The 23,048-nt window shown below is 42.2% G+C and overlaps 1 protein-coding gene across 1 annotated transcript in view; it reads right to left on the reverse strand.

Moving 5' to 3' along the window:
• The window catches only part of GNAQ (G protein subunit alpha q), a 130,262-nt gene extending 114,294 nt beyond the window's left edge, over positions 1-15,968 (reverse strand). Inside the window, exon 1 of the mRNA XM_086769921.1 lies at positions 15,144-15,968. Within this exon, the coding sequence (XP_086626047.1) occupies positions 15,144-15,279 (136 nt within the window). The 5' untranslated portion in view covers positions 15,280-15,968. The remainder of the gene's footprint in view (positions 1-15,143) is intronic.
• Between the last annotated feature and the right edge of the window lie 7,080 nt (positions 15,969-23,048).

The raw sequence follows: 23,048 nt of genomic DNA on the forward strand, positions 1-23,048 counted from the left end.
CACAAGGGAGAACAGCACCAAGGTAAAACCTTCATTTGCAACTGCAAGTGTAAATATCAAAATACATTTCTAGACTTCCTCATTACAGGAAGAAAACCTGAGATATTCTAAGGTACTTCATCATAGAGCAAGATACACTGGAAAACTAACAACTCCACTATACTTGGCTGCAGGAAGAGTACCTACCAAAAGCTGTAGGGTTTTCGCTACTTCTGTTCCATACGTGGAAGGGGTACTGTTTGGTTTGGTTTGTTTTCTTTTTTTTTTTTTTTTTAAACATATCTTGTTCTGCAGGGGGAGGGGTAAGATTCAAAACCAAGTAATTGTAGGAAGCAAATGCCTTAGTACATTTGAAGCAAGAATGGCCTACTAAGAAAGGACAGAGAAAAAGATAAGATAATACAGCATTCAAATGGCTTTTGCCTTCTTTTCATTTATTTGTTTTCACAAAGAAAGGAAATAAAATAGTATAGTCCCAAATAGCTGACTCAACTAATAGCCATTACTGGAATCATCTAAGGAGAACCTGGGAAACAACTTACCATCATTTGCTTCTTTGGGTCAAGATGGAAAGAAATTTCACAAGCTGAGGGCTCACAAGACTACTTAAAAGAAAAGAAAAAAAAAAAAAAGTCTATTTTTTAGAAAATAATAGCAAAGAGCCAAGCAGTGCTACCTAATGGCTCCCACTTGCTGAGGTCCAACCCTCCTGAAAGATTTCACTGCTCAGTTACCACAGGAGCACCGACCAGTAGTTTTACACTAAAAGTGACCTATGGATGGGCCAAGGTTCCCATTCCAGTGCAGCCTGACAAACATCCCATCTTTCCTAACCTGAACTGCATTAATGCTTTACCATAAGACCACACCAATACCTTCATTCTTCCCTGCAGCACAGCAAACACAGACAGAGCTAAAGTGCTTGTCACAGCCTCACGTTTCACTCTTGCAGACATCACAGTCATCAGTGGACACCAAAGCAGCAGATGCTTTAGGGTACTGGAGACACAGTACACCACACCAGTCAGCTACAGGGTACAGGCTCACCCTCAAACACTGGCTAGGAAGGGGGGGGGGGTCAAAGAAAGCAATAAAGCAGTGGGACTAGGACTACTTGGTACTTTGGAAGGAGCTTGTGTTCCTCCTCACCATCCCCACAAGTCCCTCAGGAGAAGCCACTAGCCCCTCTGGCAGGCATCTGCTTACTCCAGAGTAAAGTCTTGCCAGCTTTGGTCTCTTCCAGGAGCAAAGGCAGTAGCCGGCTGCTGTGCCACTCCAGCACTTGGCCTGACCATGGCAGGGCTACAGACCAACAGCCTGTGCACTTCTTCCTTACTCCTTACCCTTTTCACCTGACCTCAGAGTAACCTTGACTGGACAGACTGGCTGTTTTTAAAAAGTTATTTGTATGTATTTTAGAATACACATCTATTGCACAGTACCTTCTTAGAGTGCCATTAGTCTGTACATCTTTCTTTCATGGATGTACACACTGAGGATTAACTCTCATCTTTGCAAATAATCTCCTGACTTTGCAGCACACTTCTGTTAGGGGTGAGTGTTGAGAGTGGAGGAGAAGAGAGTATTTTTTTCCTTCTGTTACTTTTCTTTTAATCTAGAAATCATTTGTCTTGTCCAAAAAGAATTTGGTGGCACTAGGCAGGGCATCTCTGAGCACAAATGCGTTTGTGATCACGCCAAATTATAAACATCTAAACAGGTCACACGTATTATCCCGACACCCAGTGAGAACATTTCTGTTCCTTATCAGAACAAAACAGAACAACCTAGAGGTGAACTTCTGGACAGGTAAAGCATATACGACAGTTTCATTCTGGGCACTAGTCACTGGATTTCTGTGGAACTTGGAGTTGCAAAGTTTGGAGAGTTTTTGTTCTTAGAAAAAAGAGGAAAAACATTCAGAAAGGGATGCTGGCCAGAGCCGTCAGAGTGTTCTTCTATTGAAGGGGGTGGACAGCAGAGTAGAGTGCACTTACTTAGCAGAAAAATAAAAATAAGATTAACATTAAATGAAGAATCAAATTAAATTGAGAGATTAAACTTTTTGTACGAATGTTCTAGACATCTAAGTGACAAGCCCAAAAAGCAGCTAATTACACAGATGTAGACTTGAAGAAGGAGGTATAACTGAAGGAAAGATTTACAAAAATGAAAGCTCAGTGATGAGCTTTTTTTATACTTCAGAATTGGCTTTCAGCCAGTGATCTTTAACATTTTTTGTTTAAATTCTAAGAGAGAAAAATTGACACAAAAGCTACTCCCATGGTAGACAAATAAGTCATAGCTGATGTGACAGATAAGGTATTTAAGGAGCCCCACTCAATTAATGAGAAGGGAAGGGGGTATAATCTCCCAGGGCCATGTAACTGATGCTAAAGGTCTCAGGCAAATTATCTCTGTATTTCTGCAAGTTTACAAATCATGATTTTTAAGTGAGAAAGGCACCACACAGAAATACTTCTTAAGAAAAATAACATGTGGCAGAACTACAGTCAAAAGTAACTGCAGCAGCATTACAACTCAGCAGCATTTGCTATGTGTAAACAAAAGAAGTCCAACACTGACAGCAGAGGTATGTTATAGGTACGATGTGTTTCATGAGAGCTACTTCAGCAAAAGCTGACAGAATTACAAGTGTAAATAACTGGACTTTGATTTAGAACAAGAACAACCGGGAGTCATTTCAGAATATTTTATGAAGTAGTCTAGACAGCCTCAATTCCACAAAACAAGGAAAAATGAAAAAATAATAAAAGCACCCTGCATAGGAGAGGAGGCAAAAAGAAAAAGAAAAAAAAACCTGGGATAAGCCAAAAATTTGGGAAATTTCACAAAATGTTAGTAGAAAGAGCCAAATGAAGAACTCTAGTGCTCCACATGATACCTCAGGTTTTGTTGGGGTTTTTGCTTGGTTTTTTTTTTTTAATTCACAAAACCAAACTGATCCCTCACTAAACTGCTGTGGCAGAACACTTAATATTTATTAACGCATAAAATCATACATAATTTGCAAATATTTGTTTTATTTTTAGGGAAACATAGACTGCATTTCCAATGACAATGAAGAGTTTCCACTGTACCACGCACTGAAGACAAACATTACAGAGGATTTACTAAAGTTAAAACATTGTCACTCAGCAGGTCCAGACACCCCTTATCAAAGTGTTTTAGAAGGACTGACTAGGAAGTCATCCTGCCTTGTAGCTCTTGAAATATCACCCAAAAAATCCTAAAGGATGGTAAAGGGGTGAGGGAAAAAGTGCACACTAAGAGCTATGCCGTTAAAATATTTCAGATGTTTTGCACTTGTACAAAGTCAGTGGTTTCAAGGAACCAGGCATCTGCTAAGCAACTGATCTGGTGTCATACAACAAACCAACATAGCATGCTTAAATAACAGTTGTTTAAACAGTAAGTATTAAACTATATATGCAAAAGACAGCTGTCTTCCAAACAGAATCCCAGTGATAACAGGATCCGGCTAAGAATCTTAAATATCTTCACCCATAAGACAGAATAAAAACATAAAATTATCACTGACAGTACTTGTATGCAAGACAAAAGCTGCAGACTAGTAAACTAAAAAGAGGACATGATGCTGAGAAGTAATTAGAATAACCTGTAAAACAGAAATAGGCAAAGAATGTGCATCTGAATACTGTTAAATGTAAGCTTGTCAAACAATGAATGAACCAGCTCTGAAAAGCAATTACTTAGAGTATTTGTGTTAGGGCAGATAGTAATCTGAACACTAACAGTTTAACGCCACGGCTCAGAAGGCTGGTGCTCTCCTTGAACGCACCTCAACAGTGGTATCTCAGCTAGCAGAAAAAAAAAATTTACTCCTGTACTTGTAATTAAAAGTACATACACATTAGTGTTCAATTCTCCATCTGTACTTCAGAAATGATGTTGAAGAGCTGGAAAAGAGTCGAAAGACAGCTACGAGAATGATTAAAGGATTAGAAAATCCACCCTATGCTTACAGAGTTTGGACTGAACTATGAACCATCCAGACTGAGCCACGAACAGGGGATACTGGAATATTTTCTTTCTGTCCTTGATGTTATTAGTAAATGCAATGTTCAAGAAGATGATTAATTTAACCGATGAGCAGTGTAGTTATTTTATTTCTTATACCTCATCTGATGCCAGAAAATAGATTCCACAGTAAACAAAGAGGTTATCAGACAGGTTGCTGGTGTTTTGTGGAAAAGCCATATATTTTGGTTCAAAAAGCATCCCACTCCCAAAAACAAGACACTACAACAACAGAAAAACAAAACAAAACCAAAAACCACACAAGCAAGCCTGAGAGCTACCAAGCACAATGATGTATACAATTAATGTCACTATATCCAAACTACAGTCGAGACTGGTAGGTTGGAATATTGTTCTAAAGAAAACAGACGTACTAAATCAACAAATAAACGTTTGTGTTGCTTACTGCTCTGTTCTGACCATTTCCCAGAATTTTTTGTCTCTGTGCACATAAAAAATCTTGCAAAGAAATGGGAAGGTATTAGCGAATTGCATGTCACTATGCTGAGGTAGATTGGTATCATGTAAACAGGACAAATAAAACACACTGGCATGGAAGGTGGTGAGCTGTTTCTCCAGCTCTGGAACATTCCAGATAATATCATCGCTCCTTGGGGATACAAACAACTAAAATATAAAGCAAAGGCATTTAAAAATACTGTCATGGTGTTTTTTTCCCTTTTTGAAGCTGTTCTAACATAAGAACGTGTCCTAACGGCTTGACAAGTCATATATATACAGTAGCATTGCATAGCTACCAGTAAAAAAAAAAAAAAAAAAAAAATCTTCTTTTGCCTTCTTAAACAACAAAAGCTGTGTATCTTTTCCTCTTTTACTGGTTTTATATTATTTAATGGGAAAAGTCCACAGACAAAATATGCAATGTATAAAGTTAAATACTGTGCTGCTCACTTTACTACATCAAGTTGTAGACCAAAAAAGTCTGTAAATCAAAAGATTCAGCCAAAGCATTTTCTGAGAACAACCAAATTAAAACTGCACTAACAAACTAACATGGTTGTAAATTTAAGGAAAAAAAATTATAGGCACAAGAATGCCACTGCCCAGAGAATGCTTGTCTCAAATTTCTATCACAGCGTACATATTAACTTCACTGTTCAATGTCAGAGTTTTGCACTTGTCATTGGGAGTACAGCCATAATTAAGCTATTAGCAAATTCTGTTTATCTGGTTTTGGTTCAAAGGCTAAAATCTTTAGAGATTATCCCAAGTTTAGTTCTTAACCTTAACTAGATTTAATAATTAATAGTAGTGTCTTACCCTGTTGTACTGCCAAACACAGAACAAAACACAGTGGATCAGAATTCCTTATTATCATGTCTTGCAGATAAGAAACATGAACGAATGGAATTAAGTAAATAAAGCCCAAGAGAACAAAAATTTCTCTGGATTAAGAATGTTTCTAGATTCCTATGATCACAGATGGTATTAAAAGCCAAGCCTAAATGATCACAAGCCAAGCCATCTTTAAAAGGAAAATATTACTGACACTAACAACAGATTTAGATCAAATATGCTATTAGTTAACTTACTCAAATTCATTCATTCCAATGAATCTTAGTCCTGTTTGTAGAAAATACTCAATTTTATATTTTGATTAAAGCAAATTTACTCCTAAATTGTCTGTTCTGCCTTTCTGTGAAATCAGCTGCTAAACCAGCAGAAACAGACATCTAAGTGACAGGCATCTTTTCATGGATCAGAGCAAACATTTATTATCTTCTTTACTTTATATACCATTTAAATGCTGAGACAGAGACCATGAGGAAACTGAACACTGTACCAAAAAATCTCACACTATCTCTTCTCACCAAGAAAATAGAAAGTATGTTTAGAGGCATTTTCAGAGGAAAAAAAAAAATAGATTAAAATAAAATATTGTTTCATCCAGCAATCAGACTGGAAACAGGTATAACATCTTCAATTCCAGGAATTTATTATTACCAAAGCACTCCAATCACAGAATAGTTTGGGTTGGAAGGGATCTTCAAAGATCTAACCACCCTGCCAAAGACAGGGATATCTTCCACCAGATCAGGCTGCTCAAAGCCCTGTGCAACTTGACCTTCAACACTTCCAGGGATAAGCCATTCACAGTTTCTCTGGGCAACCTGTTCCAGTGTCTCACCACCCTTGTCATTAAAATTTCTCCCTTATGTCCAATCTAAACCTACCCTCTTTCAGTTTAAAACAGTTCTCCCTTGTTCTGTCACTACAGACCCTGGTAAAAAGTCTGTCTTCCCTATCAGCCCCCTTTAGGTAGTGGAAGGCTGCAATAAGGTCTCCCCAGAGCCTCCTCTTCTCCAAGGCTGAACAGTCCCAACTCTCTCAAAACTGTCCTCACAGGAGAGGTGCTGTAGTCCTCTCACCATGTTCATGGCCCACTCTGGACTCACTCCAACACGTTCATGTCTTTCTTGTACAGAGGACTCCAGAGCTGGAGGCAATACCCGAGGTGAGGTCTCATGAGAGTGGAGTAGAGAGTTAGAATCATCTCCCTGAGTGTGCTGGCTATTCCTCTTTTGATGCAGCCCAGAATGCAGCTGGCTTTCTGAGCTGCAAGTGCACATTGACAGCTCACGTCCAGCTTTTCACCCAGCAGTACCCCTAAATCCTTCTTCACAGCGCTGTGCTCAATCCATCCACCCCCTAGTCTGTATTCATGTTGAGGATTGCCTTGACGAAGGGGCAACGCACCCAGACTTGGCCTTCATCCCAGATGAAAACCCCCCACAAAAATTCACTTAAAAGGAGACTTGACAGATTAGGGGAGTGGTAATGAGATAAAGGGACTTTGATCGTCAACTACGAGCCAGGTCAGCAGTGTTCAAAAGTCAGTCAGACAGCTGCCTGGTGGCCTGCACTCTGAGATAAGCTATTGTTAATGATGACCAGGTGCACACATTGTAATCACTCCCAATAAAAATTAGCAGTCTCAGGACAGGAGAGATTAAATTGGCACAAAGATTGTCACTCTTCTTGAAAATACTTCTAGGTGTCAGGTTCCATCAACACACAAACATGAAATGAAAAGGACAAAAAGATAATTTAACCAGAGCTATTTAAACATATGTGTAAGATCATGCCTTTTATTCTTTAGGCTTTTTTCCCCAGCACAACCATACAGCGTCTCAGTTTCTAGGCTACTATTATTTCCTTTTTACAAACAAAGACACAAAAAGAGAAGGAGAAGTGAGAATTACTGTAAGAATTATTATTTTCTCTCTAAAAGATCCACTAAGTTAAGGAAACTGTGCATGTAACAAAAGAGAATTTGAGGGGGGTTTTTTTCTTTCCCTTTTTTTAAAAAACTGTTCCTTTTTCCTAAACCACCTTTGAAAAGTTTTCAGTATCAACGTGAGCATTGATTTCAACATCATCTAGACAACATACTCCAAAATGGCAAACATAAAATAATCCAAGTAGCTGGACACCTACATAAGACCCTGTTGAAGATATATGAATAATGCCTTTTGTTTTCAGCATTTAATTTCCATTACCTTTACTGTTCTGGTCTATGAGATCAAGAGGCACATACAGTGCTTAGTAAATCCAGCGCTAGATTAAAATAAGCGTTCCATACTTGATCTTCAGTTTCCCCACACCTGATCAGTTCCTAAAAGCACAAGGAACTATGGCATCTTTCCCAAATTCTATGCGTTTGAGTTTTTCTGGCCTTTGAAGTTAGCAGTTGCTGCTACAGAAACCTTCTGTTTGACTTTCTTTTTCTCACTCCATTCACTGAGAAACGTGGGCTGGAATAGCTTTCAGCACTCTTTTCCAATAGTCTCTAGTACAAGAAAGATATTTAACATTAACATTGAAGACTTAACCTTAACAGTGAAAAGACTTAAAAACTCTCCTGTGATAGGTTTATAGAAAAAGGAGAGAAAAGCAACTTTCCTTAACTTGCATAAATCCTTAGTATAAGGATTCTTGCAGAAGATTATCTTGTTTCTTTCCAGTTTGCAGCTGGTACAGCAGCGAACGAGCCAAGGACCAAAAAGCAGTATGCTAGGAGCCAGTGAGCATATAGCTCAGGTACAGTGACAGACATACTAACAAGACTAGGCAGTAATATATATTCTGTGCCATGAGAGCAAATATTGTGAAATCTAAGATATTTTTACCTAACTGAGAACTTCAAAACCTACCTAAGACATGTTCATTACACAGTACCTCAGTTTATAAAACTTTGATAAAGAAGACTTTGTTTGATTTCATGGCTATATCATAAATAAACCAGCAATTTCTAAACTCTCAATTCCTGTTTACTAAAAGAATCTGTAACAGGTTGGGTTTCCATCACATTCAATGACACCAAATTCCTACAGAATAGTAAACCTGAGCTCTTACTTTGGATTCAACTTGAAGGGGGCTAACCTCATCTGGAAAAAAAACCTCATGATCCACATTTGGTGGTATTTACCAAGATGAGACCTGAATTTTCAGTTAACATCAGAAGAGTTAAGGACCTAGCTGCATTCATCTCTGAACAGGAGAGAAGACTGGGGGGGGGGGGGGGGGGGGGGGTGGCGGCACGGGAATATAACATATCTCAATCGCTAACTGCCTCTTCCACAATTTCCCTTGGGGAAAAACAAATCCTCCTTTAACAGACTTTTGATAACTGGGGCCGAGTCCCAAAGCATTTCCGCAAGGACCACCGTGGCATTCTCCCAGATATAAAACAAAAAGCACAGAAAATCAATAAGGATAGGACCTTGGGTAGACGTTTAATCTATCTATTTGCTCTGAGACAAAACCAGACCCAGGCACTAGACAAAACCACCTAGCCCTATTTGTAACAGATGCTTCTTCCAGACACAGAGCAGGTCAACCTAACTTACAAACGAGACAGCTCTGAGACGAAGGTGTCGATACACAGCTCAGCTCTGCAAAGGCAAGAATGATTCAGCCTCTATCTTTTCAATTCAGTGAATCACTAGGGTTTTCCACTTGCAGAAACTTCCTGATGTTCTGTTGCTTTATTCAAGCTACCCACATACTGCACACCACGTCCTCTTCAGAAAAAAAAAAAAACAAAAAACAAACAACAAAAAAAAACAAAACCACCATGGTGGGGCTCACCTAAATGGTATCATTTGTATCAGTAGTCTGCTGGATGAATCAACCTGAACGGATCAACTGAGGAGGAATCTTGTTTGCTGGAGTTTATTTCTGTTTCTGGAATATCCACAGCTCCTTCTCAAATGCAGAACAAAACCAACAACAGCACTTTTCTGCAGTTGGCAACTGCACCAGCACAGGGGTTCTGGGATAAAACTCCACAGTACTGTTAAACACTAAGCATAGCGTGCAAATTAAGTATTTTGATTATTCCATGCCATTTGTCCTTCGAAAACCCAGAAAGGACAAAAAGCTGTAGACAATCACCCTTCAGTTCAGTCTCTGTATCAGCATTACTTATTGGGGGAACAATGTGCTTTCAGAACATTTAAGATTTAATCTTTAATTTAGCTTGAAAAAATGTTTGTGCTGTTCCTGGAACTCCTCCAGTAATTTTCAAAAGTTTTAACTTCTAAAACCGTAGTATCTTTTAGACTCACGTCCTCTAGCATTAATGCATCTAACTTCTTTGCACAGAGTTAACAACACTTACAAGTTTGCTGCATGCTTCCTTCTTTAAGGCTAAGAACACCACATATACGGCTTCCTAGCATTTCCTACATTCTAATCCTTCCTTGGTTTTGTACTGCTTTCCTGGCTCTTCATTCTTGCCAGTCAGAGGTTTTATAATTAGAGTAATTAATAGGTGAATGCTGAAAAACTTCCAAACTAACAGTTCATACATGGAAGCATTCAAGCGGAAGAACAGATTTTTCCTGAGTTTTGCACCATTCAGCAGGGCAAGAAAAAGTGCTCAGTGTTGAAAATATTCCATTACTGCAACAAAGCTAATTACCATCAGTCACACATCTACCTTATAATGTTATTTCACACCTTCCTGGGATTAATTTTGCAGAGATTGTCATATTATTTCAAAAGACATGCATTCCTCTATGAAATTGCCATTATATATCAATAAAAAAAATAATTTGCAGCACCTACAAAAGCAGAATTACTATTCCTTAACTTTTAACACTCAAATGTCCACTCTTGAGAGATTCTTCTGCTCAGCATATACTTATCCCTCCTGCACTAATTCAATATTTTTTGCCAATGTAAGATACAAATTCGGGGTTATATGGCTCTCTGACATATGAATAAAATTATCTAGAATTCTTTAATTATTCAGGCCCTCAACCAGTTCCTATTATCCTCAGTGGATGCAGATCACTTCTAAAGAAGTAAAACAAAAACAGCAACAAATACTTTTTAACGGCTGCATGGCTGCAAACAAAATATTCCTTCTTGATGCACTAAACGTTCTTAAATACGTTCTACATATATGTCCTTATATATTATCACAGTGATATTCAGCTGACAATTTGTGTTTCCCTCAAAAAAAAAAAGTTAGTTTTATATGCAGACGTATATGCCTACATAGTAATATATAAAAGGTGTTTCACATTCAGAATGAAATTATATTTCCTTAGAAACAGCTTCTTCCAAATAAGAGATATTTACCAATCTAGTTACAACACATATCAAGATGTACCTTAACTATTTGTTCATTTTACAGCTGTAAATATGTACTGTGGTAACTATATACAATTATTTGAAAGTGTTCAGTGTGAGTAAGACAGACTGATACAGAAGTTACAGGAAAAATAAGGAAGCTTGCTTGTTTCTGTAGCTGAAGAAAAAGTTACATAAAATCAGTGTATTCCATCACTGGCTTAATGGACCCACTTTCTCTTCAACTTACCTACTGAAAGTTTAAGCCTTCGCTAATCCACCAAGTTCTGTATGTGAATCTTTAATTCAGCTGACACAGGTATAAGAAAATAAATGCATACATATCCTGCTGCTCGCTGCATATTCACATTATGTTCAAAAGCGTCTTTCCACATTAAGACTGGTTGCCATTCACACAATTCAAATGGCTTATCTTCCACTTGTTTCCTTTGGTAACCCACGGGGAATAAAAGAACACTTTTATCAAGCAACTCTCTTCACTGACACAGCTGCTACCTCAAACATAAGAAAGACCTACCCTGTAGAAAACTGCGTTTCGCGTGTGACACAATACCAATAGTATGTCACAAAACAGCAAACACTGTCACACACCTCCAGTACTTAATTTGGCCACAGTTTACAGATATGTAGGCATAGCTAGCCATCTAGCATGATACTGCCAGATTATCTTCCTAGATACTCTAGACATATAGAGTGTACAGGCAGAGGATATCCAGGAATGAAGGTTTATGCCTACAATCCATCACACAGGTCCAAATGCCGCTTTCTGCAACCACGCAAAATTTCCATGGACAGGCAACATGATATACGTAAGACCTACAGCACATGGCTCTCAGTACATAATAAGAAGTATGTACACATGTGCTTAAAATACAAGCATGTAGAACACTGTACAGGGTTGGGGTTTTTTTTGGCATGTACCAACATAAAACATTAAAACACCTCTTTTTTCCAATTATAAAATTGGTGTACGTTTTTACAGCTAACAGCAAATAACGGATGGATATTAACAACTGTAAGCTCTGGAGAACAATCATAGGGTTTTACAAAGTGCTCAGCCGTAATGAAATCCAGAAGAATTTGGAAAATACATGAGTTTAAAACCAAATTCAGTGGAAGACTGAATCTGTTCCAAAGTGCCTTAAACATTACAGCCAAGTTGTGCTAGCCAAACTACTACTATTTCTTTCTAATATGTTTCAGTGTGTATTTCTGAATTCTGTTTTTTTTTTTCAGAACTACAATAGTAAAAGACTACTTTGTTCTGTTCTAATCTTTTCCAAAAATTAAGCAATTATGTACAGTAAAGTGTCTAGAAGTTGTATGTCAATGTTTCATCACAGAGAGGGTCTACTTTTATACTAATACTTCAAAATAATCTTAGCATGCAGTAAAAGTTTTCCGTAAGTGACTTAGCATTTTAAACTCTTTCATCCCATGAAAAGTAAAAAGATATCATCATTAACACACAAAAAACGGCTTACCAAGCACAGCGCGCACGGACGCACTTTAAGGATTTCTCCCTGTCCTTATCTCAAACCTCGAGCCGTTTTTCTTTATATCATCTCTCCCTGTTCTCTCGGAAGGTGGGGGGAGTGAGAGAGAGACTGGGTAGTCTGGTCCCGATCGGGGCTGAACTACGACAGTTAGTCACATAGTAACAGTTAGGAGGAAATCAACTCACTTCGCAAGGAAGCACAGTATCTTCCACAAATTAAGGCGGGGAAAAACCTTCTCTTATGATATAAAAATGTTATTGTTTTCTTTATATTTGCTAAATATCTTCATTTGTATTTCTGTACATCTAATTTTTAAACAAGTATAAGAAAATCATCTAGCATATGCTAGATGCCTTAAAATCTTTTGAGTTAATAATACCTTTCACTTCGCACTTGCAACAAGTCTGAAAAACGCGCATGGTCAAGTAATGTGGCTCAGCTTAAACTGCGCTAGTACTCTCCTCATAAGCCAAAGGAGAAGCCTCAGTCCTGCATACAAAAGCCTTTAAGTCTCACAATACTTTACAAAGTGGGACTAAGTTGGTACTTCGCGGGGGGGGGCGGGGGGGGACCAAACCAAAACCACGTTTGCCTAATTTACATAAAATTAAGCAACACTAGTAATTTAAGTTTTGAGAGAGCAAGGCATGTAATAGGATAGTAAAGGTTTACTCTATTTTTTAAAAAACCACTACTTTAAGCAATTTCAGATGGCTTTCGCGCTAACAGCCTCATCGTTTTTAATGACTACTTTTCTACTCTAAAACGGTTTTGTCTGCCTCATAACCATGTGAATGACCCACACAAACTTAATTACCAAGCGACTGCCTATACTGGGGAAGCAGTGAGAGTGACTTAAAAAAAAAAAAGTGCTGTCGGATACCCAAAATAAACCCACTAATAAAAAAGTTTTCCTCAAAATTTGTTTACAAATTGAAACTTGAATCTTTACTCAATCCCAGGACTCCAACAGTGGTTCACCACTATACTGCATTCGACAAAGTGAGATCATTAAGTGTTAATCCGAACAGCTGCCCATGCACACACACTTTCGGCGAAACACAGGAGAGAGGCTGACAAAGCGAAAGACCAAAAATGTGTGCACAGAAACAATCTCTGTACTGATTTCATTACCCGTCTTGGTCTCTAGTACATCACGCTTACACCTTCAGAAGCATGTCAGAACTCTCAGTTTGCACCAATCCCAACAACTGCAAAAAAATCTTTCATACAAGCACTCAAAGAGAGTTTTCCCCAACCCTTTCTATGGGTTGGCTCCTCCCCTTTTCTCCCTCCAGTCACTGCATCCCATTTCATCCAAAGTGATGCCACAACTGGACCCCAATCTACCAACACCCACCCCTACACTGCACATTACTGTTCGGAAGACTTTGGAAAGCAGTACAAGCTCTGCACTATTAATTGCAGAAGCAGATCTCCAAATTCCTTCTCTCGGTAATATATCAGTCTCATTCAGTAAATCTTACACATTTTTTTAAATTTGGGAGAAGCCTCTAGCGCTACTGCAAGAAAAATCAGGAAAACAGAAATTATTTGGACCTGAGTAACAGGTCAAATATGCCAAGAGCCTCTGCTGAAGTGAATGTATATAATGAAGTAATTAAACATCCATAAAATTAAGCAAAAGCAAGCTATCTATTCCCTATTTTATCTTCTTTGTGAATCTTCAAACAGTCACAACATGCACTACCATCACACAAAATCAGGACAAAATTAGACAGAATGTTAGTTATCACGGGGAGTGCTGCATCTGTCTCCATCACTCCTTTCCCACACCAGTTAAAGATCCCAACACCTTTCTCCATACCCAGAAGACAAGTTGCAGAAACAGCGTATTCACATGGAAGCACTAAAATGTATTCCGACTTTTCCTTTTAACTTCCCTCACCTCACTGAAAAGGTAGTTTACTCCCCCAGTATAAATCACTACTTTCATATACACGACCCAAGACAAAAATCTTCAGCATAAACATCCCGTGTCCACTTGGAACATCCCTCCTGATCCGCACAGCGGTGCGGACACATTTCGAGGCCTGAGAGTCCCAGGCAGAAGCCGTATTACCAGGGGAGCCAGCCGACACAGCAGAGCACGCTGGCTATGGAAGGAGAGACATACTTTCAATTCAAAAGGCTTGTTTTAACACAAGACAAAATTCCATGAGATAAACACTGCCTCTGCGTTATCTGCGGCTCCAAAATAACAACCTTTGTTTTAATTAAAGAGAAATTATAAGACAGATTTTATTTCCTGAATAGTGGATGGACTGCAAGGGTATTAAGGATCCTGTCATCCTGCATGCTCCAGGTTACTCCTCAGCTCCGTGCGTGCACCTGGGGCTTTACGGTTTCCTCCTCTTTCTAAAAACCTGCCTACAGTCTGAGCACAAGTCCCTTATGCCCCTTCCCCTCACTAAATAAAAACCACAATTATTTAAAAAAATTAATAAATAAAAAATGCAACTAGTGAGCCAACAGTCTCCCCGAGGCTCACAGAACAATAGAGATACTAAACCCGCCACCGCCGATTCGCACAGCGACTCCCCCTGCCAGCCCCTCCATTAATCCGCTTCCTCGCCATCGCTCCCCCCACACACCGCCGCCGCCATGTGCCCCCCCACCCGACACACACACAGCCCGCACCCCCTCACTCACCCGTCATCCTTCCCCTCTCCATTTTGGAAGGCTTTGGAGGCTTCCCCTCCACCCCAAGCCCACCCGGCTGGAGCCGCAGCCGTTCGTTCCGCGGCCGGCCGTGCCCCCCGGCGGGCACACACGCCCCGCCGCGGCCCCCCCGGGGACGGCCGCCGGCTCCCCGCGGCGGAGGCGGCCAGCGCCCGGGGGCAGCCCAGCCGGCCCCGCCGCCGCCGCCCCGGCCCCGCCATGTAACGCGCCGGCCGGAGGCAGCCCCGGGCGGCGGCGGCGGCAGCCCGCACTCACCCAGCAGCAGCAGCTTCAGCTCCCGGCGGGCGTCCCGCTTGTCCCGGCGCAGCTGCCGCTCGATCTCGTCGTTGATCCGCCGGGCTTCCTTGGCTTCCTCGCTCAGGCAGCACGCCATGATGGACTCCAGAGTCATTCTTCCTAACTGGTTCAGACACAACCTCCACCCCCCCTAAAATCGCACGCACACACACGCACCCCGCTGCACCGGCCCCGGGGGGCACTGGCGCGCTCTGGCCGGGAGCCCCCGCCGGGCGCCGCAGGGCAAGCGCAGGCAGCCGCCTCGCTATCACAGAGGAGCGAGGAGAAAGAAGAGGCAGGGCCGCTGGCGGCGCGGATCCCCGCTCCCTGCCGCTGACACCCGCCGCTGCCAACTCCTCCTTTCCTCTAAATCATGCACCAAGCAACATGGAAACACGCACCGCGGCGGCAACACCAGCAGCGCTACCCAGCCGAGCCGCTCGCCACCGCCGCCCCTCGCCCCGGTGCTCCCCTTCCCTCGCCGCCGCCCGCAGCCAACGCGGTCCCCGAGCGTCCCTGGCGGACGCCACCGCCACCTCCACCGCGACCACCCCACGCCCTGTGGAAAAGCGAACGCCCGCTAATCCCTGCCCCCACTCAGCGCATGCATTTCCCCCGTGCCCCGGCGAGGCAGCCCGGCTCCTGCGGGGAAGAGCTTGCTCTCACGGCCGACCCTCCTTCCCAGCGCGGCGGCGGGGAGAGCCGCTGCTGGGGAGCTGCGGCGGCTGGCCCCTGCCCGGCCTGTAAGGACGAGAGAGGGGGCGGGTGGCGAGGAGCTGCCGGGGAGGAAAGGCAGGCAAAGGCTCGGCAAGCACGGCTTTTCAATGGTTCGGCTCCGCGGGCGTGGTGAGGCAGGAATATGGCGGACCGTCACTCCCGCCGCCTCTCCCGCTCCCCCCGCGCCACCGCACGCTGAGGGTGAGCGGCCGGAGGAGCCGCCCCCCTCCCGCGCTGCCGCCTCCCGCCAGGCCCGGCGCCCGAAGGCCGCCCCCGCCCGCCCTGCAGCGGTGGCGGCGGAGGGCAGGAGAGGGGAGGTGGAGTGCAGGCACAGACCGGGCGGTTTTTCCCACCAAATGGCCGCGAGAAACGCAGCCTGGCCCGGTCCGTCCTGCAGGGCAGCGCTTCCCTAGCGCGGGGCGTCGCGTTGGCTTTCGCCTCCTTTGTTTTTAGTCAGGGACAAGCATTTTTATTCCGTGCCCGTCCTAGAAGAGATGGCTTGGGTTAGCAGGGACGGGGAGGGAATGTGACAGCTGGCAGGAGCGAAGGGACCGGGAGGGCAGCAGCACCTTCCCCACCGCCAGCCGGAGCGGGATCGCCCGGCAGCAGGAAGTCGGTGCGGCCGCAGCAGCCCCGACGGCCTGCCTGCCCCCTCCCTGCGCCTGCAAGGAAGAGCTGCGCGCCTCGCGTTGTGCGTTCCGCTGTTGCAGCCTCTGCTCAGGCGACGCTGGTGGCTCCCAGCCCCGGCCTCGCTCGCCGTCAGTGCCGGTCCCGCTCAGGTGATGGCACACGGTTGGACGGGACCTATTGACACAGCTTCTAGTCTTTGTGGATTCATAAACTCATTGTGAAATTTCCACACCGGCCCTTCGTTTGCCCACCTCCATATTAAACTTTTTGTCTCTGGGAATGTTGCAAAATCTGCTGGGAAACTCGTACTAGCCTACGAAATGGGTAGAGAGGCGCGTCGCTCTCGCACCTTCGAGCTTCAGGTGTGATGTCCTCCCTAGCTCCTCTTGACATCCGCTTTGAAATTCATGTGCTCTTTCTTAAAACTCTGCGTGTGTACCAACAATATGAATTAAGTAGGGTCTGCCAAAAGGTGTAGGACTAGGAGCAAATAAAAAGATGAGAATAAAATAATGAGGAAATACAGTGAATCAATTTTTAGAGCATGAAACATTTTTCCTTTAAAAATGCATTATTTCCACATAGATCCACATAGAGTGGACTTATGTATAATGCATAAAAACAATTCATAGAACTTGGAATCTTTTTTTTTTATAATTACATTTCTTTACTCCAGTAAATTAATACATGAGTTTTAGTAAACTAAACTAAACTTTTAGCTATTAATTAAAAATTGTATTTAATTCAAACCATCTTCTCTATTTTAAAACCTATATGTACGTAGGTTTGTCTGTGTGTTTATCTATCTGTCTTTTGGTCCCAGATTAATGCATTAATATTAAATCCAATAAAGATTTCTAAAGATTAAATTACAGGGACGGCTTACGTAAAAATGTGAATAAGTAATGAAAGGGAGGGGAAAAAAAATCCTCATTAAGTTAATTCTCAACGTTCCAGAGTTTTCTTCTAAAAGCAGGGGCCCAGCAGGGTGCATGGTACACAAAAGGTACTCCATGGTGTGCAACTGCTTTGTACCTAGAACACTGGTACACAGCGTTCAAGTCCGCAGCAACCATCTTCTGGCATCATGTCTAAAGGAAGGGTGTGAATGGGTCGATGAATTTGTGACCTTTGGGTGAACTGTATCAAAATCCCCCCCACGAACTGAGGGCATGGCAGTTCTGTTGGAAAGGACATACCTCAGACAACATTGTCACATTCCCAGTAGATGAAGTCTGACTCTACTTTCTTAACCAACTCTTTTGTATGCTCAGTGTAGAAGTCATGAATACAGTGTGCACCTCAAATGCAGAATGATAATTTAATTTTACATTTTTAAGGAGGAAAGACACCCCAGAGACTATAAATTTAATCTCTATGTACCGCTCCCATTGACATCAGATTTTTAATGGATGATCCATCCAGTCCTGAATGTAGCATCAGCAGATAGCCATTACACAGTTTTACCCATTTGCTTTGTGACTTAGTGGAAGTCAGAAGAACCCCCATTATGGAGAATTACATGATCATAAACCTGTGAGGAAATTTCTTTCCAGCCCTCAGCTCCGTAAGGGTTGGCTTTTGTTTTGAAACGCGAAACATCCTTTATAAATATTTTATCCTAATAAGAACTATCAGTAAATGACAGACACCATTATTGCCCATACAGATAATTATTATCCGTAGATCTATCCATACCTAATCCTGGTCAGATACTTCCTGATGAGCCTCCCCTGTAGCATTAATAATCTCATATTCCTCTATCCAAGTAGTCTCCAATGCACGCCTCATAGCAACCCGTTGCCTGCAAGATGTTTTACTGACACAGGAAATTAAAAGTTGAAAGTGAGAGTGAGAGAGGGAGGAAAGGATGGTATTAAGCACCCTGCATCTTCAGTATTTGTCCTCAGAAGCCAGCAAAGATTGGGAAACCACTGCTTTGTTTTGTCTTCTCTGTATCATTTGTTGCACTGATCCATTCCAGTTTTTAATTTCTTCCTTCCATATGCCTCGAGATACTTATTGTCACTCTCCTCTGTCTCTTCTGCTTGAGACACGTTTTCTGTGATGTTTTGACAGATTCCAAACAATATCTGAACTTGGCACCCACATGACGGTGAACCAGCAGATGATGTATAACAACGTCACAGGGTTCTCGTAGTTGGTCAGTGCCTCATCCTAAGCAATGGAATATCTTGCAAGAGCTTTTTGATTGCCATAATTCATAAGGAAGATGTTTTCACAGTGCTATGCACAAGTACATCTCAGTCTTGTTTATGACTACTTGCAGTTAATTCAGAGGCCATCCGTATGTCTGAGTAGAGCAAATTATCCTTCCAATACACCATCCTAATCAGGTTTTGGTTTGTTTGGTTTGGTTTGGTTTTTTTTTAGACCCACAAATCAATTGTGTCTGCTGGTTCTTTACTGTTAAATGGATAACATCCAATATTTGCAATTCCCTTCAACTGATATAATAAATTTATTCCAGTAGGTGTTGTTTTGACGAATCACCTTCTGAAAGGTTCCCAGTGTTACTTATTTTAAAGTAAAAGCTGTCTGCCAAGGCTGTAAGGTACAGACTAATGATTACGGAAGGGTTAAAAACACTGTGTTAATTTGTATTATGTGAAGTTTTAAACATTTATTATTGAGGCTCTTACGGACGACTTATTTCTGAAAAAGCACACAAATTGTTCGATATTCTGAATTTCGTTCTTCAAATGCTCTCTTGATCCCACAGATTTTTTCAATCAGCATCAGTGGAGGGATGCTCTGTAGAGAAGTTTATCCCCCACGACCCCGTCCCGCGCTCCCACGCACGGACACGGCCGAAACGGCCGCCCCTCGCTCGCTCCCGCTCCGGGGCGCGGCGGCCGCGGCGCCCCCTGCCGGCCGGAAGGCGCCCTGCTCGGCTGCACGCCAGCCCACGCAGCCGCGGCCGGGGGCCGCGCGGGGCTAGGGGGCAGCGGGCGGGCCGGGCCGCGGTGCGGCGCGCATGTTTCCTGCTGCTTCGCTCTGCAGGGAGGAAATGGTGACTTTTCGCTCTTTGCCTCCGCCGGGGACTCTGGTGATGGCAGCGGTGCTGCGTTTCGGCGCCTCTCCCCGGCGCGGTGAGGGCCGCAGCTCTTTGCCGTTGGGCGGGTCGACCCGCGGCCTTACTGAGCTACGCAGCCGCTTCCAGAAACCACCCTGCGGCGAAGAGAGACAGTTCTCCCTAAAATAACGCCTGATGGGCTGCCGTTTCTCTGCAGATGTCTGTGCTGGCGAGTGGCAGGTTGAGCTCGCAGCTGGGTGAAGTCCAGAGCTCGCCCTTCCTCTGGCTGGGGAGGGCAGGCAGAGGCTGAAGGAGAGGGAAGGTGCCCTGGCAGCCGCAGGGACAAGAGGGGACAGACGGTCCCTGCTAGGCGCTGTGGGGTGCGATGGCTCCTGTCAGCAGCGCACTTTGTCAGTGAGATGGCCGCCGTGGGCAGCAGGCCCTGGTGCTCGCAGTGCAGGCAAATGGCACAGAAGAGGCAGAGAGAGACTTCGGCCCTCCATCACCCTGCAGTTCTCTCCCCTGTGCTGCACGCTCTCACCGTGGGTGAGATGCCAGCCCTGGCCCTGACCAGCTGATTTAACGCCTTAACTCTGTATGGAACTGTTCCTATTTTATTGTTTGGTTCCGCGCCCCCACCCCGGGGTTAGTTTGTTGTTAGTTTAAAGAACTGCGTTAGCTTCCCAAAGGTTCAGATGACCCTTCAAGCCTTCTCAAGGGAAATGGCTGATAGGCATACAGTGGTCCAGACCACCTTTTATGTGGCAATAAGCTGCTGGATCAGCTGCATCAGCCAACTGTTCCCATGTGGTCTGCACAGGTCTGGTGGAAATGCATCATAAATTCCAGCCCTGAAAAAAAACCAAACCACTTTACATAGCTGTATGACATGTTAAATCATTAGATTGGTAATGAGTTGATATCACAGTACTACAGCAGCTCAGTAAAAATAGATACTTAAGCATTCAATATTAGCACCTGCTGTCTCTGGGATGACATTTGTCCTATTGTTTATCTACTGTTTTTATAATTAAATGGATGCCAATTATGTATCTAGGCTATCATAGTTGTATTTTTATTATTTGTTAACTACATAGATTAAAATATCCTCCCAGAAGTTTCAGCAAGTTCTGTGATAAAGCGTTCCTCCCAAGATCTAGTCTGTGAGATACTATTCTTCCATCTCTGTGACCGGAATTACAAATCTGTATTTTGGCAGCATAGGAATTCTCTCATTTCTGTTAAGATATCTTTTGTGCTTATTTCTTATGTTCTTCACATTCAGGTATATTTTTCTTTCAGCTTCTTGAATTAGCATTGTTTTTTGTTTACAAGGCAACTTTTATTCTTTATGGAGTTCCTATTTTTGTGCAACTCCAAAATAAGTTAGTTTTTGCTATTTCATCATGCAAACCTATTAACCGATAGAGACTTAGAATGGTTAGGGTTGGAAGGGACCTCCAAAGGTCATCTAGTCCAACCCTCCTGCAAGGAGCAGGGACATCCCCGGCTAGATCAGGTTGCTCAGAGCCCCGACCAACCTGGCCTTGAACGTTTCCAGGGATGGGGCATCCACCACCTCTCTGGGCAACCTGTTCCAGTGTTCTACAACCCTCATTGGAAAAAATGTTTTCCTAATATCTAACCTAAATCTACCTCCCTCTATTTTGAAACTGTTATCCTTAGTCCTGTCACAACAGCCCCTACTGAACAGTCTCTCCCTGTCTTTATATAATGTCTAGTTCATTTGCAGTCAGTAGGACATCTCATGCTTTGCTAGGTTATAAGTGTTAATGACATTAGATGTTTGGATTATTTATCTAAGACCTCAAGCATTCTTTTCCTATTCTTTTACTTTTATTCCACAGTCTGCTCTTGGGTATATGCTACCTGATTATGATTCCATTCAAGTTTCAAAATGTTGTAACTCCATCATCTTCAATAGAATTATGCTGGTTTTTATAATCATATGCAGTAGCATCAGACCCTGAGCTCCCTTTAAGATGTTTGACAAAGACACTGTAATGGTGTGAATCCTCCAGTTTGTTCTGTGAATATTTCACCATGCATCCTCAGCAATAGTCTAGCCATTGGAATAATCCGGTAGGCCATCATTCCCACCTTATTTCTTTCTGTGTCACAAAACAGGGAGACAAGAGTTACACAGTGCCCAGATAGAGGTAGTTCTTCTAGTATTTAGTTGGAAAGTAGTATTCACAATTCCTTTCATCATCCAAAGAGTGTATCATCTGAGGATTTTTTTGCAGTCCATAGTCTGTCACTAGAAGAACGATGGGTAACTATCTCATTGGCCATAGTTTTGTAATGGAAGATGAATCAAAAATTAAAACACACCACAATACTTTTCACAACCTTAACACCAAAGGTTAGTATGTAAAGTGAAAAATTATCATCTTGCATTGTATCATTTCCTCGGTTAAATTACCTGAGCAATGCCTACTCAAAAGACAAGTATGCAGTAAGATTTGGGTTTTACAAAAAATATTTTTGTAATTCAATGCAAGCAAAGTGTTCCAGCTGAGATTGAGTACTTAGCACAGGATGCACTTTATGTAACTGTACATATAAAGTGATCACTACTACAGCAACACTGGAAGTAAAAAATATTTCTATATTGTTCTGCCTGAGTAATTTCACAGCAGAGTAAATAAAAATTGGATACTCTGGGTGGAATTCCAGTGGATACCACACACTTACCATTACAGATTTAGGTGTCATTCAACACCATAAATCAAAGAGTCTGCCATTAGCAAAAGATTTAAAGGGACTGCATTTTCATTCTCTCACATTTATATATATTTTTTTCACCTAGTGGTCTTAAAAGGTAGCAAATATCAAACAAATATAAATGGAGAACATTCAGTGTAGAAAATAATTTGTATGTGAATGCAGACTGACAATTTGCAGTTAGGAAACTGCAAGTACCTCTTTCTACATAACTTTAATATATAGTGTTAGAGTATGTAAAATGATGAGTCAATGGGATATTTTTCCAGTCAATATGAACAGTAAATAAATACTTCCTTCTGTGTAATAGTACTTCTTAAAGTTGCCTTTTCAATATGCAGTTGAAACACAAATTCACTGCAAGAATTTGGAAGCTTCAGTAATTAATCCTGTACTTTGTATATGCTTTGTATCTTATATTAATAGGAGCATCAATAACTTTTGCACTTTACTACCAAATCTCTTAATGAAAAACAAAAGGAAATGTCTGAGTGATAAGTGACATAAGGATAAAAATTATGACCTGGTCAATTGCATTTTCAGATGGCCAATTAAATGATTTTTATTGCTATATATAATTTTATAAAATAATATTAGAAGTCCATCAGGAGACCATTTCCAGTCTTTATTGTTTTAAAGTGAGTGCAGAGAAGGATCTTAAGACAACCACTAATCAATATCTTCCTTTAAGTGGAAGTACAGTGACAATGGAGGTATCTTTCTATCTTCTATCTTAATATGAGAATCCATTA

Source organism: Chlamydotis macqueenii, chromosome Z (assembly GCF_036417535.1).
Source record: "Chlamydotis macqueenii isolate bChlMac1 chromosome Z, bChlMac1.mat, whole genome shotgun sequence".
NCBI classification, from domain to species: Eukaryota; Metazoa; Chordata; class Aves; order Otidiformes; family Otididae; genus Chlamydotis; species Chlamydotis macqueenii.